General features: G+C 40.3%; 1 protein-coding gene across 2 annotated transcripts in view; it reads right to left on the reverse strand.

Annotated features, from left to right (window-relative positions):
• The window catches only part of ST6GALNAC3 (ST6 N-acetylgalactosaminide alpha-2,6-sialyltransferase 3), a 529,436-nt gene that overhangs the window by 285,575 nt on the left and 226,138 nt on the right, over window positions 1–17,723 (reverse strand). For both annotated transcript variants that reach the window (XM_046007184.1, XM_046007194.1), the window contains exon 2: window positions 15,460–15,654. In XM_046007184.1, coding sequence (XP_045863140.1) covers window positions 15,460–15,654 — 195 coding nt within the window. The remainder of the gene's footprint in view (window positions 1–15,459; window positions 15,655–17,723) is intronic.

Raw genomic sequence — 17,723 nt, forward strand, 5'->3', positions numbered from 1 at the left:
AACTACACCAATTTCCACCTTATTTTAAATCAAGAGAATATATTACCATAGACCATGAGCTCTTTAATTTGGGAACATCAACATTTTTGCTCTGAAAGGCTGTCCTGAACACATCCTGCCAGAAAGCTCATATTATTTCAAGGATACAGGGTTAAAAGGCTCAGTACAGCCAGGGATGAAACACAGTCATCAACCATACTGCTTTCGAAACAGGGCTTAAATAACTTGCAAAACATCCTGTGTCTTTTGAAAAATATAAGGAGAGAAGTATGAGGTCAACTCATCAGCAAGATAGCAAGAATGGTGGTGCTTTGGTTATTATGTCTACCAGTACAACAGAGTAAAAAGTCAGGAAGAGAGCTTCAGTTTTGTACTCAGCCCAGATGCAGACTGCAGCAAGGTGATCAACTTACATCAGCTCACAGCAGTAAGTATAATCTCAACTCTTATTACTCATCATCCAACCCACAAAAGCAGACAAGACCAAGTGACATATGAGAGACATAGGCAGCTGAACACCGACCAAAGGAAGTAGGGGACCAGTATGGAGAATAACACGTTAACACACTGGATGGTCTTGATCATATGACTAACCCTAGAGTTGTGGAGTCCAGAGTTCAAGACTCAGCCCTGCCACCAGAAGCAAGTGTGACTTGGAACAAGTTGTATAACCTTTCTTAGTCTCAACTTCCTCATCCACAATATGGGAGAATAATGTTACATAACTCATACTGTGAGATATTTTTAAATTCATTGATTCATTAAAAGCCTTATATACTGTTATAATTAATTTTACATGTTAACTTACTGAGCTATGATGGCTAGATGTTTGGTGAAATGTTATTCTGGATATGTCTGTGAAATTGTTTTTTGGATGAGATTAACACCTATTTTTTAATTTTTAAAAAAGATTTTATTTATTTATTTGACAGAGAGAGAGATAGAAAGAAACAGAACACAAGCAGGGGGAGTCGGGGAGGGAGAAGTAGACGCCTCACTGAGCAGGGAACCCGATACGGAGCTGGATCCCAGGATCCTGGGACCATGACCTGCATCAAAGGCAGACATTTAACAACTGAGTCACCAAGGCACCCCAAGAGATTAACACTTAAATTGTACTTTGAGTATAGCCAAGTACCCTCCATAATGTGGGTGGGCCTTATCCAATCATTTGAAGTCCTACTAGAACAAAGGCTGACCTCACCCAGAGAAAAGGAATTCTTTAAAAACAGACTGTCCTTGGACCAAACTGCAACTCAAGAACGCTAGACTACCCCAATCATATTTTGGACTCACCAGGCCTCTACAATCACATGAGCCGATTTCTTAAAACAAATCTCTATAAATACACACCTTCTGTTGGTTCTGTTTCTCTGAAAAATTCTGACTAATGCTTACACTAAGAAAAAAAGGAAATCAGTTGGTAAAGGTGATTCAAAACAAAGTACCATCTTGATAAGTTTCAAGAGAAAAACCATACAGTCATTTCAATAGATGCCCAAAAAGTCACCTGACAAAATTTAACACATACAAATATGATTTTAGAAAAATGATTTTAAAAGCAATAGGATTCTTCCCTAATATGGCAAAGAAATTCAAGTCAGGTCAATTTTATTCTGAGTGATCAAACATTAGAAGCACTCTTTTTAAAAATCTCTTTAGAAGCTATTGTTTACAATTGTATGATAAGCTTAACTAGTTAATACCATAAAATTTTGAAAAGGATCATTTAAAAACACTGAGATTGTGGGGCGCCTGGGTGGCTCAGTGGGTTAAATCCTCTGCCTTCGGCTCAGGTCATGATCCCAGGGTCCCGGGATCGAGCCCCGGATCGGGCTCTCTGCTCAGCAGGTAGCCTGCTTCCCTACCTCTCTCTCTGCCTGCCTCTCTGCCTACTTGTGATCTCTGTCACAAATAAATAAATAAAAATCTTTAAAAAAAATATATATATATATATAAACACTGAGATTGCACATAGAAACAATCTAAAGGAAACTTCTAAAACTTAACTGGACCTCACAAAAGAGTGCAGTATAACAAACAAACGCACAACCATATAATGGGCTTCCTAAAACAAAGGGAAAAGGGATTATAGAATAATGAATGTAGTGATAAATGGTTAGCTATGTAAAAAATATACACAACCTTCTCTATATACCACAATTATAACTTCATAACCCTGTCTGCATATAGAGAAAGACTAAATAGGAAAGTAAGGCAATAGGATATTTAAATGAAACTACTTCTGTCTCAAGAGTTTTGGGAGAAACAATAAAGACCAGAAAAAATATAACCTAGGTGCACAGTACTTCCGCATACTAAACCTAGGGGGACATTACCTATACAGGACATTTGAAGTTGCCACAATACTTCAGTGGCATTTACCTTATTTCTGGCATATATAAGAAACGTGAAAGAGGCATTTTTTGAGGAAGAAAGTAGTCCCTCGGCTCATCCTCAAGTTTTCCATCTTTCCGGGAGCAGAGATGTCCCTGCTCTATTTACATGTGAGCTCTTATTCTAAGAGGCAGTACATGTGGTAGTGAAGAGGAGAGGCTCTGGAGTCAGGGTACCAATTTCAGCAACTCCACTCAAAGGCCATGCAACCCTCCACAAGGTATCTCTTCTGAGCCTCTGTTTCCTCATTTGCAAAATGGGACGATAATAATACCTAATTATTAGAATTACGAGGTTTAAATAGATAAGAATATGTAAAGTATTTAGAATGGTGTCTGGCACATAGCAAGCACTGTATGTGTTGGCTTATTATTATCATTGTTATTATTACTCCTGTTACGTAATTGTTGACACCTTCTGGGGACACGCTTTGGAAAACCTCATCTTGTGAGCTCTGGGAAAGATAACTGAAAGATATCTAAGTGTCCTCCATCCAATAAACATTATTGAGCCTTATTAGAAAGTTATTGGCAGCGGCGCCTGGGTGGCTCAGTGGTTTAGGCCGCTGCCTTCGGCTCGGGTCATGATCTCAGGGTCCTGGGATCGAGTCCTGCATCGGGGTCTCTGCTCGGCGGGGAGCCTGCTTCCCTCTCACTCTCTCTGCCTGCCTCTCTGCCTACTTGTGATCTCTCTCTGTCAAATAAGTAAATAAAATCTTTAAAAAAAAAAAAAAAAAAAAGAAAGTTATTGGCAAGGGGTGCCTGAACAGCTCAGTCAGTTAAGCCTCTGACTCTTGGTTTCAGCTCAGGTCATGATCTCAGGGACGTGACACTGAGCCCCGAATGGGACTCCATGCTCAGTGGGGAGTCTGCTTGAGATTCCTTCTCCCTCCCTCTTCCTCTTCCTCCCAGGTTGCACACACTCTCTCTAAAATCAATAATAAATAAATAAAATCTTTTTAAAAAGATGGGGAAAAAAGTTAGTTATTGGCAAAATATAATACCATACAGAACCAAGAAATTATTTACTTGAATCTTTCCTTCTAGGCATTCTACAAATCATTTGCAATGCCAAAAAGTGGGCCGCATTAACAATAGAGAAAACTGATTAAGTGCACGAGGATAAAGCTCAGATTGGTTTCCAATGTGTTTTTGGAGGAATCTTTGAAGAACTTGAATTTTTTAAGTTTTTTGAAGACTACAGGAATTATTTCTAGGATATTCACTTTTCCCCAAAAGTATCTATTGTATTCAGTATAGAAAATTAAGACAATGGTATATTCACAGTGCACCTGTCTTATACATCCCTTGCTGTGGTGCTGGACTATTATAAATTTCAAATTATTTTGAACCACCTCTTTCTGTGGTCTTCCTCATCTCAGTTAATGGCAATTCCAACCTTCCAGATACAAAGATCGAAAACCTACTGCCATTTTTTAAAAAATTAACTTCTTATTTTAGGACAGTTTTAGATTCACATAAAAATTGAGAGGACAATACAGAGGGTTCCCAAATACTACACCTCCAGTTTCCCCTATTATCAAAATCTTGTACTGGTATGATACATTTGCTATAATTAATGAACCAATATTGGTAAATTAGTAACCAAGGTCCATACTTTATGGAGATTTTCTTAGTTTTGACCTAATACTCTTATTCTGTTCCAAGAACTCATCCAGGATACCACATAACAGGTAGCAGTCATGTCTCCTCAGGATCCTCCTGGCTTTGGGAGTTTCTCAAATTTCCCTTGTTTTTATGACCCTGGCAGTTTTGAGTAGTACTGGTCAGAATGGTCCTCCATTTACATTTGTCTAGGGTTTTTCTCATGATTACACAGGAGTTATGGGTTTGAGAAAAGAAGAGTGTAGAGGCAAAGTGTCATTTCATGGCCTTACACCAAGGGTATATACTACCCACATGATTTATCACTATTGATAATGACCTTGTTCACCTGGCCGAGGTAGTTTCTCCACTATAAAATTACTATTTTTTTTCCCTTTCAATATTGTACTCTTCAGAAGGAAGTCACTATAAGCAACCCACACTTAAGGAATGGGAGTACTCACTTTTAAAATACTCCAATATATTTATCTAGATATCTTAAATTCCATTTTTTTAAATGATGAAAACAGCTCTAAAATATTTCACAGATAGATATTGCTTTAAAAATAAAGGGCTTAGGGGCGCCTGGGTGGCTCAGTGGTTTAAGCTGCTGCCTTCAGCTCAGGTCATGATCTCAGGGTCCTGGGATCGAGTCCCACATCGGGCTCTCTGCTTGGCAGGGAGCCTGCTTCCTCCTCTCTCTCTCTCTCTGCCTGCCTCTCTCCCTACTTGTGATCTCTATCTGTCAAATAAATAAATAAAATCTTTAAAAAAAAAAATAAATAAAGGACTTAATTCTACTAATTTTTCCTAATAACAAATACAATACTTGCTCATCATAGAAAAAATGGAAAACGTGATTAAGCGAAATGTCACCTAGATTTACCATCCTGACAGAGACCATTATACTGAATATTTGGAGCTACTGTCTCCAAACTATCTTTCTAGGCCTACACTTCAAGAGCTAAAATAATCCTCTACCTCACTTATTACCATTCAACATATGAAAGTGTTTTATCTTTACAATTCCAAAACCTACCACGGGGCTCAGGATGTAGTGCATTCAGCAATTATGAGCCAGTGACCTTTCTGACTTGATGAACTGACCAACCCTCGTGAAACCATTTAATGAAATTTGCTGACTAATGTAATCTCGGGCTCTGCCTTTGCCCTCACAGGACGACTAAAGTCACTGGCACAGAATCACCAATTTGGGGCCTTGCAAAATAAATTAAATCAGTAAAATAATATGTAGTCTGTAAGGACTAAAAGAAATGATGGCATGTGAAATGCTTAAGTACACGGGTCCATGATCCCTTTTCCCAGCCAAATGCCTTGAACCAGGTACATTTGGGAACTGAGAATTCTCCCACTGAGGAGGACGAGAGAGCAAATGCACAGCATATGATGGAAGACCACAACTAAGGACAGGGGAACACACTGTAAGCAACAGAGATATCTTCTATAGCAAAGCATGCAAATCCTCACAGTAACACACTGTTTCCTTCCGTCTTATCATTTTTAATGGTGCACTTGTGTCCGAGTTGTGGGAACACCTTCCTGGGGAGTTCTAGTCAATTTAACCCCAGTTTATCACTAGCTGGAGACCAAATTTGGGGTTGATTTCTCATCTTGCTGATTGCCTAGAAATTTAAGTAGTAAAATTCAAACTGAAAGACCACTAGGATAGAGGTCTAGCATTTTGAATTTCCAGGGATGATTTTTTGTTATCCAAAAACCAAAGATATAAATAAGCCTCCTCATTGGCGCTCTGTGCCAGGTTTCAGGTTTCTTCCCCAGCCTCCCCTTTCACTAGGGCAGAGCTGTTAAGCGCCCAGCTTTAGGGCTGTGTATGGACAAGGAGTGGGGCGGAGATGGTTCTCACTCTCTGTGTTCGTTAGTGAACGAAGGCCCTGCCTTCTGTTCTGGGGGGTCGATATTATGTACCCCCTCCATGGCTGATAATAATAAAACTCCAGGAAACCACAACATCCACGTTCATGCTTACATCTATCTCCATTCCTTTGGAGTTCCTGGTGCCTAAAGATTTATTTTTTTTCTGGCAGTGTCAGCTGGGCATTAAATAAGGCAACCTATTTATCCAGCATGACAGCAAGAGAGCTGTCATGTTCTCAGAGACCACCATATTGCCAGACCAGAACTCTTCATTTCCTTTTCCTTTTAAATCAATCATCTATTTATTAACTACTTAAAATTCTTCCATTAGCCAGATTGCTCAGTGAACCAGATATACCATTTCCTAAGTCTTGTAGGATACTATTTGATATAGGAGATGTAGAGTTACATTTGAAATGAAAATTCTTTAATAAATATTTTTCTTTTGTACGTAAACCTTTGTAAGCCTACTCTGGAAAATCACTAGGCTGGAGAAATCACAGCTCGATGCTATCTACTTAGTGACAAATTATCCCCCACACACTGAGTACAATTGTTTAATGAAAATTACTTGAGTGTTCTCTATCCTTAACAGCAGTGGAATAAATCTGTTGTGATGAAATGTCAAAGCCCTTTAGATGGTATTGTTCCAGGACACTTGTAACTGGGTCTTTCTCATTCTCTTCCTTGGTGAACCCCAATTTTAGTTTTTTTGAAAACTGGGGTTTCTTGCTGATCCTTAGCACAGCTAAGATCTAGAACTGAGCAAGCACTTATTAAATATTTGGGATTGACTATTATTCATGGTTACTACTAACTGCCACTTGATAAATGGTTTTTGTGTTAGTCATTCTGTCAGGCTGGAACTTGAGAAAAGCTGAAGCAAAACTCTTACCACTGGGGCCCTAGTTCTATCAGGATGCTTTTTTGTGGGTGCTCTGTTTTGTCTTTCTTTGCTTGTCACAAATGAATTTCAATTTTTCATAGGCCCCTTTCAAGTGTGTTAACATGGCAGTTGGCAAATGGGCATTTATCTACTTAAGGTTCTGTAATGAATAAAATTCCCTGTATCTTCCTGGGGAACAAATTACTACGTTGAAAACTATGAAAATAATGGATCTTTCATCAATAACAAATGTGATTTGTAAAGTGAAAATCAATCTATTTTGACTGATGATGCCTCATAGCAATAGGGAAGATTTCAACTGAATAATTATAATAAAACTATATGATTTATCAGTTGAGTAAGACTAGAAAGTCAGTAAGTAATCAGTCTTGTCTGGCCCTTTTCTGGTTTGATGACCTTGGGAAATCATGACCTTTACGTCCCTCTCAAAAGAACAAGCTAGTTTCCTAGACATATGTCCCTGATGAGGAAGACAGCGCGCATCTCTGTGGACACCTGAGCGGACTGATGGAGTGACAGAAGTGTCTCCTCGTGCAAAGCCTCCCAGCGGTTATGAAGTATGGGTTTGGAAAGGTAGCTCCTCACATCCTGCAGGCAGCACCTTGTTTAAAGACAAGTTTCAGAATGTTTGGTTATTGTTCTTATAAAATACTTTTAACGTATAATGTATGTATCAGCTAGGACTCTGGTTGCAAGTGACCAAAACATAGTTCAAGGCAGCACACATAAAAAGGAGGGATTTATTAGGTTATATGCCCAAACCACAGAGGAGGGTAGATTGACTGGTCTCAGCACCAGAGCGTTTGTTCAGGCCCTAGCTTTAGCTCTGCAACTGATTTTTGCTTCTCTTTGTGTCTTGGTCTTGTCCCCTCCAGGGAACGCAGCCACTGCCACCCAGAAAATCCCATCTCAACAGCTCTACAACTAAAGAAAAGAGCACAGCATTACCCAGGAAAATAATAAAGTCTGGGAAGAGTTCAAAATGGCTTATCTTGAGCCATGTGTCCATCTCTTGGCCAATCACTTGATTGGCCCATTACTAGCCTGAATTTTCTGCTCACCCCTGTCATCAGAAGGGAGGGATTATTTCTGTAATAAAGAGGCAGTGAAGAGGAGACAAGTATAAAAGATACCACATATACCTAACTGACTAATCCTATATTTTAAGCATTTAATTATGTAATATAGTATATATACATACAGTCTATGTGTATTTAAGAAAGTATAAGTTGTTCTGTAAGCATGTGTGTATGTATAGATCACATGCATATAGGTGTGTATATATATGTATTTCTCTTTTCCGTATTATTTGTTTATATTGGTTCATGAATGTGTATGTATGTATGTATATACTACTGTTTTGCCAAGTAAGCATGTGGTTTTTCCCTTTTCAGAGATTCCATTCCCAAACTACATCATCATTCCCCAATGAATGCATTGTTTATCTTCTATTCCCTAGAGTAAGTTGCGTTCCAGGCAAATGGGCCTACTTATTGACCCCACGTGTGTCTGATTTCCTTCTCTGGAAAGTCAGAGGATCATGCAGGCCTCTGGCGTTCCTCAGGGGTTCCTTGGGCATAGGATGCCATGTCTATTTTGGGGGTACATAGAGGGAAGCATTATTAGAAGTGACCCCATATGTAGGTTTCGGTACAGCAGGACCAAAGCATGAGCGCTCCAAGACTTGCAGTCAATAGCCCAACAAAATTCAGAGGCAAGAGATTAGCAACAAGGCTGACAGAACCAGAAAGAGGTAAGAAATGGATCAGGTGAGTGTGAGGCAGGGGTGATGTCCAACACCAACAGTAGGCGTTCACGTTAACTTTCCGGTTAGTGTACTTGGCCTACTGGCAGTGGTAATGAGTAGGAACTGAAGGAAAATGGACAGGGTCTAATCAGAACTTTGGCTCTTGCTCTTTTCCCTAACTCAACTTTCTCTCTTCTCTCCATGCCATCCAAATTCTTCTCCTACACACAAGTCTCACTTCTCCCATGAAAGCTTCATGGAGCTATTCTAGCCCATAGTTATGTCTGTCCCTCCCATGAGGCTCTGGAGCAGAGACTGCCTTGACATGCAGCCACTGCTGGGGAGTTTATACCTCATGACCACACTGAGAAACATCATATCTTCTCCACTCAATAAATATATGCCCTTATACTTAGGAAAAATATAAATTATCTTAAAAATGATGAATTTAATATGCACATGCCAAATAAGTAATCTTTATGGTATGTTAATTTAGTTGTTTCCTTTTCTATAACAATTTAATAGTTGAAATTTCTCTTACTTTACGATTACACAAATGTAATTTAATTTACAATTTAATTTTTTTAATTTAATTAACAATTAAATCGATGAGATTTAAACTTTTGGAACATTCATTTGCATATAATTGCTCTCACTATACTTATGAAAAACCCAAAGCCTATATTCCCAAATATAAAAAACGTATTCATGTCAGCTTTAGTTACATGTGTACATTTATTTGAATTTGTGGAGTGTGTGCGTTTATTGCCAAGAAAGTCAGTTCTGTTCCTTAATTGTTGCTATAACCACAATTCAGGAAATTCTATTGCAACATCAATATGTTATGCACATCTTTAATTAGGCTAGTATGGCCTGTCTGTCACAGCAACTGATCCTAAGTATTCTTATTTAGTCTACTCGAGGCTTTAAAATGGTCTCATTTTTAAAAGAGGCATATTTCGGCCTCATTAAATTGTTAGGCAAATCAATATGCAGCCCTACAACTTGATTGCTATGTTTCAGAAATCCTGTGTTTCTTCTCTTAGCTCATCTTTAGGTACCAGCAGAAAGGGCACTCTTCCAACAATACCAGAATCCTCTGCAGCGCTATCATGTTACACTCTCTTATCAGATGTGAGGGAGACATCTGTCACCCCCACTGATCACCAGGAAGATCTGGCAGGGCTTCCTATTGATTGCCAGAGCTTGAATCTCTTATCTAATAGTTAATGCAAATAAGTTGCTGGTTCCTTGCTCTGAGCAATGTCTTCACACCAGGTCACCCAACAACAAAGACAACACAACGACTGATTCCATGGTCTAGAAACCAAACAGAATCTAGCCTAAAGTTCATTTCCTTCTCTTTTCAAAATCTGTCATGATTTCAAACAGGGAGAAACAATGGCTACCTCAACCAAGCCCTACAGTAGCTTGGCCTTTTATACACCTTCTCTAACTGCCGCAGTAACTAAATTTAAAACAAATCATTAACACCTGCATCAAGGAGAAAGCAGAGTGCATAGGTTACTGCCAAGAACTGATATGGATTTTTTGGAAACACACTAAGTGTCATATGCTTTTTACCGTGTCCAAGGTCAAATGACAGTACAGTAACTCTGCCATAACGCTATATAGGTAGGGTCCCCCGCAAGCAGTCCTATTAAAACGCAGAGTTGCATTAACACAGTAATGACATTGGAGGGCACATCTGAGCACCCAGTGGGTCAGAAATTAAAGTGGGGTGGAGCACAGGAGGAATACAGGGCCTACTGCAAAACCTAAATCTCACTGAGTCCCAGCTTCAGTTCGGTAGTACACCATGGCTGATGGCAGATCAAACACAAGTACTGGCCTGGAATTCTGGGTTCTGTGGCCAGCAGAGACTTGTAGCATTTCAGCTCGCACCTCCCTAGTAGGAAGGCATTTTACTGCCCTGCCTCTCAAGACTGCTCCTCCCCCAAAGATAAGAAATTTAGACTGTATTGATTAAGAAAGAGAAGGGTCAAAGGGCAAAGAATGGGAGCCAATCACCAACTGCATTGTATTTAGATTGTCACTGTTTTAGTGGGAAGGGTATTCTAATCATTTCAATTTAACTCCTCTAGAATAGTATTCATAGTTTTCAAAACATACTCCTTTTCATAGACCTGAACCAGGAAAAAATCCTCCAACAATTTAAAATAAAAGCAAGTCCACTTGTTTGTCTTTCTCATATTCCTTATACTTTTTACTTCTTGCACTTCCCTTGAAAATAGGTCTCTCAGGAACTAGGTGATTTATAAAATTAACCCAAGCTTGAACAGAGTATAATTTACTATCCATGAGGCCTTCAGAACAGACTGCCTATACTTCCACCTGTGCCAAGCCCAGGGGACCAGAGCTCATATTTTTAAAGATTACCACAGCTAAGCGTCTGCCTTCAGCTCAGGTCATGATCCCGGAGTCCTAAGATCGAGTCCCGCATCCGGCTCCTTGATTAGCAGAGAACCCATTTCTCCCTCTGCCTGTTGCTCCCTCTGCTTGTCTCTCTCAAATAAATAAATAAATAAAATCTTTTTAAAAATAAAGATAACCGGAGAATCCGTTTTTTGTTTCCAAGAAATCCAGTTCTCCCAACATCCACTCATCTTCGACCTAATTCTGCCACCCCCACACCCACTTTGCGTTAGACAACAGTGGAGAGATACTCTTTCTTGTAAACACTTTTGTTCATAAAAACCTTGTTTAGCATCTGGTCCAGCTACAGCATTAGGCAATAAAGCCATCATCAGCAATGATCATGTTTGTAGATGTTCTAGGTCTAGAAACCATTGCTGGCATGTTTACATGCTCAAAAAATTCTGGGAAGTCTGTTGGTTTCTAAAAAGTTTGAGCTTTCTTCTGAGAAACTTCTGAGAAAAAACCTCAAGGACCAAGATATTAAAATAAACACATCAGCTTGGTGACCACTTGACTCAGTTAAGCCCTACCTATTGCCCCGTCTCTAGGTTAAAATAGAGTGAATAGGAACATAGTGATGAAGTTCTAGAACCTAGGTGAAGTTCGGTGGGCTGAGGTCCGGAGCCGATGACCAAGAAAGAATTCTTGAGACATCTTTGGTGCAAAATGGTGGTTTATTAAAGCACAGGGACAGGACCCGTGGGCAGAAAGAGCTGCTGCCCTGGGTTGTGAGGGATGGCAGGATATGTACACTGCAGTTGGGGGAAGGTGAGGGGAAGGGAGGTTTCAAAGGAGTTTTCATATGCTAAAGAGGGCCTACAAGGTGCTGGTAGTATCCCTGAGGTCTTGGGGGGGGGATACCCGGAAGACTTCCGTCTTAATCAATGTTGTCTTTTGGCAAGCCATTTACATTTCCTTCTACCTCAGCCTCCTTCAGTTTTGCGTATGGAGGGGAGGACGACCTTAAGGCTTGAGGAACTGAGTTATTTGCCTCTGGAAATTATCAGTAGCACAAGGTAACTTCTTTGTTTGTAGATCTCTAGGACACTGTAAACCAAGGGGAACTATTTGTTTCTCCTTTATGGAGGTCAGGGGTGCCTGAGGAATGCTACACATATTACCGAGGGGAGCAGATGGAGAGGGGGTGCAAGGTGCCAGCTTTTGCTTTATCCTCAGCCAGCCTCCTGCTCCCTCATCAATAAGAGTGGGTGGCTAACTTTGAGGTAAGGTTTGAGGGTCACTATGGAAGCTGTCTGCCTCATGGTGACATGAGCCTCTTGGTAGATCTGCCTCATGACCATGCCTCTTGGTAGATCAAGTCTACCACCTATCATTTAAGCTATATGACTTTGGTTCTTGAAGACATTTTCTTCCTTTATTTAATGCAAGCCATATTTAAATGCAACCATCTCTGGGGAGGATGACATCTGGTGAAGACCGGCACACAGAGCATTTGGGAGGAAGAGTGAAGCGGACACAGGGGTGGGGTGGAACTGTGAGAAGGAAAGAGGAAATCAGTGAAAAAGGAGGTAGAGAGCCACCGAATTTAGCTTTCCACCCAATTTAGCCGAAAACTGTTGGCCTAAAATTGTCTGAGGAAAATCTCTCCTTCCTTTTGGATGTTATTTTGTTATTTTTCAACTTCCATGCAAAATTTTCTGCTCATCACCTATGCTCATATTACAGCATGGACCTCTCCTTCTGTCACGCATAGACTAGAGTAATAAGTTACCTATCTGTTAGTCTCTGCATAAGATGAAGTTGCCTATTGCAAATATTTCTAGTTTGTTTTAGAAAGCTTAATGCCCCATTGCTTCTTTTTAGTTACTTCCTGCTGTTAACTTAGGTGAAATGCTTTTTATGATTCTTGGTCAGTAAATACCCTCCCTGGGCTCAGAATATATTTTTAATTTTTTATTATGAAATAGACAAGTACAAAAGTGAAGCATCGTTAATGTGTACTTAACAAATAGAATGTGAACATCCTGTAACTTCCAACTGGATCAAAAGATAGGACACCGCAAATATCCCAGAGACCCACTCTGATCACAAACAGCACAATTCTCTCTTCCCAATTCTATGACGATGATTTTCTTCTTTTTTTTCTTTGTAGTTTTACCTCCTATCTATGTCTCTAAGCAACATCGTTTAGTTTTGTCTTTTCCTGTGACCTGTAAACAGAACCACACTCTGTATTTTATTATTCTTGCATCTTTGGCTCAAAATCATTCACCCACAGTGTCACACAGAGCACACTCTAGACGTGTGTCTAAGCTAACACACGTAGCTTCTTCATTTTCATGGCTGTAGCGTATTCTGGTGTGTGGAGCACTATCTGAATCCATTCTCCTTCTGGCAGTCAGTTGGGTTGCTGCCAGGTTATAGCTGTTGTGAATCATGCTGCTCCTGGTGTGTGTGCTCCTGAGTACCTCTAGTGAGTACATCAATGACTGGACACGCTGGAGCATGGTATATGCAGATCTTCAACTTCACTCGGCAACAGAAAGCTGTTTTTCCCAAAAGGCTTGTTCCAATTTATACTGCCCATCCTAGTGTCTAAGAACTCCTGTTGTTCTAGGGGTGCTGGATGGCTCAGTCAGTTGAGGGTTGGACGCTTGATCTCAGCTTAGGTCATGATCTCGGGGTCATGTGATCAAGCCCCAAGTCGGTTGGACTCTGAGCTGAGCATAGAGCCTGTCTCTCCCCCTCTGCCTCCAGCCACCTGGTATTTTAATAACATTGGTGTTGTTTTTACAGAACTGACATGTAAACCATGCCTGTGTCCCTCAAAACTTAAAAACTCTTTCCAGGAATCATGCTTCCTCCCAAGTTGGACCCTCCGTGGGAGCAAAATAATGATCAATATCACCTGGTAAAGCTATTGCATTAAAAACTATACCAAGGTTCAAAAAAAATAAAAAATAGAAATAGAAATAGAAACCATACCAACAGAATTTTAAAGGTAGCTTGTTGATGTAACTAATTAAATAAGTGCATTTCAGGTCAGTTTTCTGGTACTGCTCCAAGATCCAATCCATTAATATTTAGATAAATGAAAGGGTCTTTAACATTTGCTGGGATTTCCCTCAAGAGATTAGTTCACAAGACACTTTAGTCACGTGTTTCATTTTCTACCTGTGACAGGCACTTGTGAGATGATAACACAATCCAGCAGTTACAGGATATTCAGTGACAACCAAAAATGAAAGAAACAGAAGATGAGAGTGACACAACCTATTCTCTAAGAGATACATTTTTATACAGGCTATCAATTTACTAGGACACTCAACAAACGCAAGAAATGGACACTTTTTAAAAAAAGAATTTAAAACCAGTGAAAAGATAAACATCAAGCAAGACTCCTACGAATTTACATGTTATTAATGGCATTTTGTCTTTTCACTATAAATGTCTAATAAAAAGCCTATAAATCCTACAGCTACAGAAACAATTTTCAAAGAATCGAATTAACCAGAAGCAGTGACTCGAGTATGATATTGCCTACAAAAGGGGATGGACCAATAGAGCTTTCAGTATCCCTCCCTGGATGCTAAGAATAGCTCTCGGGACAGGAACAGCTAGCTTTCTGCATGTTAAGTCTCCTCTCTAGTATCTCTGGGCAATGACCTGTCAATGGGATCTGAGCCAAACTCTTCCCAATGATGTAGACACTCTGGCAACTTGTACCCTTCTTGCCAACAGTGTCAAACAGGCTTGGACTTTGCATCGACGAATATTAACCTCACATATATCCTACTTTATAGAAACAAATAGTGAAAACAATTGTATTAATCACTTCTATATACTTCACACATTTTGGAAGGTTCATTATTCTTTACCTCCCTCCAAGATATAAATTCTTGCTTATAAAAGTGGTGCTAGCACAGCGTAGCATACTTTCTAGTTGTCCATGTACCTCCTGTATGACCAAATGGCTACAAAGATTTAGAGGTTCAGTGATTATAGGACTTAAATGCTTTTAACCCCTTTAAATTTGGAAACTCTTTAAATCCCATTATCTCTGCAGCCACGGAGAATTTTAAAATCAGCTTGGCCTTTCTAGCTCCAGGTCTAAGGATTACAGAGTTTTAAAGAATATAAATGCTTCTCTGCAGTTCTACAAAGAGCTGTCCCCAACTAGTTGACCTCCAGGAAATAAAGCCAGCCTGTTCTCCAGCTGGTAACTGCTGATCAGAGAGTTTTGAAATAGAAAGATATGTATGTTATGCCACAAACCACCAGGAAAACAAGTAATTGCCTCCTCTGCTCCACATGAAGCTAGTGAATCCAAAGATTCGATGTAGAGGGGGCCAGCAGACTTCACACATGTGTCAGTAAATGTTTGAGAATGAGAAATGAGAAAATGCCAGGGACCCAAAGAAGCTTGTAGGGGCAGAAAGAGTAAGTTCAGTGATTGGGAACCTGTTACCTTGGATACCCATGAATCCTAGGAAACCATTAGGCCTTACCTCTTGTGTCCTCACATTTATGTATCCATAGTGAGTTCGAAGGGGCCGCATATATGTGTAGGAGAATGGGATCCATTTTGTGCCAGGCTGTCTGAAGCAGTTTAGCAGCAGTGGGAAATTCACTTCATTTACCAGGCGGACAACCAACAGGAAGAGGAACGCTGCTATGAAGCTCACTGCGATCACAGACTTTCTCTACAAAATATTAAAAAAAAAAAGAGTGAATGAATGAACGAATGACTTTCAACCAAAAGTAGTCACAGAGGGAGGTTCCTTTGTTTCTCTCACTTTTTCTTTCAGAGGGGTCAAAGGATGATTCCATTTGGGATATTTCACTTGAAGACAGAACATAATCATTTGGTGACCAGGTTGCTTTCATAAGCCTCTGAGAGCAAGCAGAGCAACTTTCTTAGATTATCTTTCCCTTCATTCCTACCCTTCCTTACTTCCCTATATCCCTCAACAACTTCTATTCAATTTTCAAAACACAAATCAGACATTCTCAACTACAGGAAGCCCTTCCTAACTGCTCAGGTCCCCTCCCATCATCAACCCTTCACCCCAACCTATCTACCCTAATAGAAATAAGCAGTCCTGCCACTCCCATACCTTGAAGGTAACTTTTACTGTTGCATGTGATTCTTTGTATAATTATTTAAATGACTTTTCCTCCATCTAACTGTGATATCCGGAGAACAAGAATGTACTGTCATACTGACCTCTGGATCCCAGGTCCTTGACACAGTACCTTACATACCAGAGGTGTCTAAGAAACATTTGAGTGAATGAATGAATGAACGAATGAATGGATTTTTCGCATGCTTGTAGACACTTTATTAACAATGACTCTGTTTCTCGATTATTTAGCACCCACAACAGGCAGGAAACTTTGCACAAAAGTAAGACTCAAAAAGCTAAGAATACGAGTAGGACAAAATCCATGCCCAGCAGCATAAGAACATCTGTGTAACTGTGTTGCTATGGAGTAAGAGCAGGAGAAAGGGCAACTGACTGGGGTGGGAGACAGCAGAGCTGTGGCTGAGACTGCGCAAGATAAAACGCATGAATTTTGTTCAGTAGAGATGTGTGAGTGAAGCTTTCCAGGTAGAGGGCAAGGAGGAAAGAAAACGGGTTATTCATAGCTCCATAGCATACTGTCTTCCGGGAGCACAGAGGAAGAGAAAAAGCTGGAAAAACAAATGGTAACTTGACGGACTGCCTGAAACCCCAAGCTAGGAAGTCCACTGAGTTTGCTAGGTGACAGAAGACTGAAGGAAGTTTTATTTGTTTGCTTGCTTGATTTTTCAAAGGTGACTGTTGTAAGATATAATCAAACATATGTGCTTAAGATGTTTTAGAGCAGGGAGACACTAAAGCTAGGCAGCAACTTGTTAGGAGCCTATTCCAAATGGTTCAGATGAGGGATAGGAACCAGAACAGTGGCAAGGGGAATACAGGGGTGGAAAAAGATACGAGAAACTCAATGTAGGTGATAGGCAGAAACTGTGACTCCTGATTGGACAGAGGTGCAGATGGAAAATTCAGAGAGGCCTGAGAGTTCAAATTTAGGTAACTACAAGAATCCTGGTCATATCAAGAGACACCAGAGTGGTCAGAGCAAGAACTTATTTAAAAGAGTAATAGGATAAAGCCCTGGGCTTTCAAAGTCCTGGTTTTCTCCAGATGGCAGGTCATCTGAATGGAAGGTCAAGTCTAGAGCAAGGAGAACAGAGCTGAGGGCAGATGTCAGGAATAACTCTGCCTTGAAGTCCATGGTGAAGACACAACCAGATAGGGACGCCTGGGTGGCTCAGTCGGTTAAGCCTCTGCCTTCGGCTCAGGTCATGATTCCAGGGTCCTGGGATGGAGTCCCGCATTGGGCTCCTTGCGCGGCAGGGAGCCTGCTTCTCTCTCTGCCTGCTTGGGTGCTTGCATGCGCACGCGCGCTTGCTTGCTCTTTCTCTCTCTCTCACAAATAAATAAGTAAAAAAAAAAAAAAATCTTAAAAAAAAAAAAAGACACAACTAGATATTCTCCCCCTTGAAGCTGGGCTCAGCCCTTGATTCTTCTTCAAACTTAAGGAATACCAAATAACTCTCCAGGAATGACTAGATATGTGTTGTTGTGTTTCCAGCTTAAGTTTCTTTTTGCTCTTCACAGAACACCCCAAGAAGAAAAGAAACCCAAAGCCAGTCCTTGTTCCTCCCTGGGCCATGGTCACAGTCTCTGCAAGGACAGTGGAGTAAGTCCCCAGAAGCCAGAGA

This window comes from Meles meles, chromosome 1 (genome assembly GCF_922984935.1).
Source record: "Meles meles chromosome 1, mMelMel3.1 paternal haplotype, whole genome shotgun sequence".
Classification (NCBI taxonomy): domain Eukaryota; kingdom Metazoa; phylum Chordata; class Mammalia; order Carnivora; family Mustelidae; genus Meles; species Meles meles.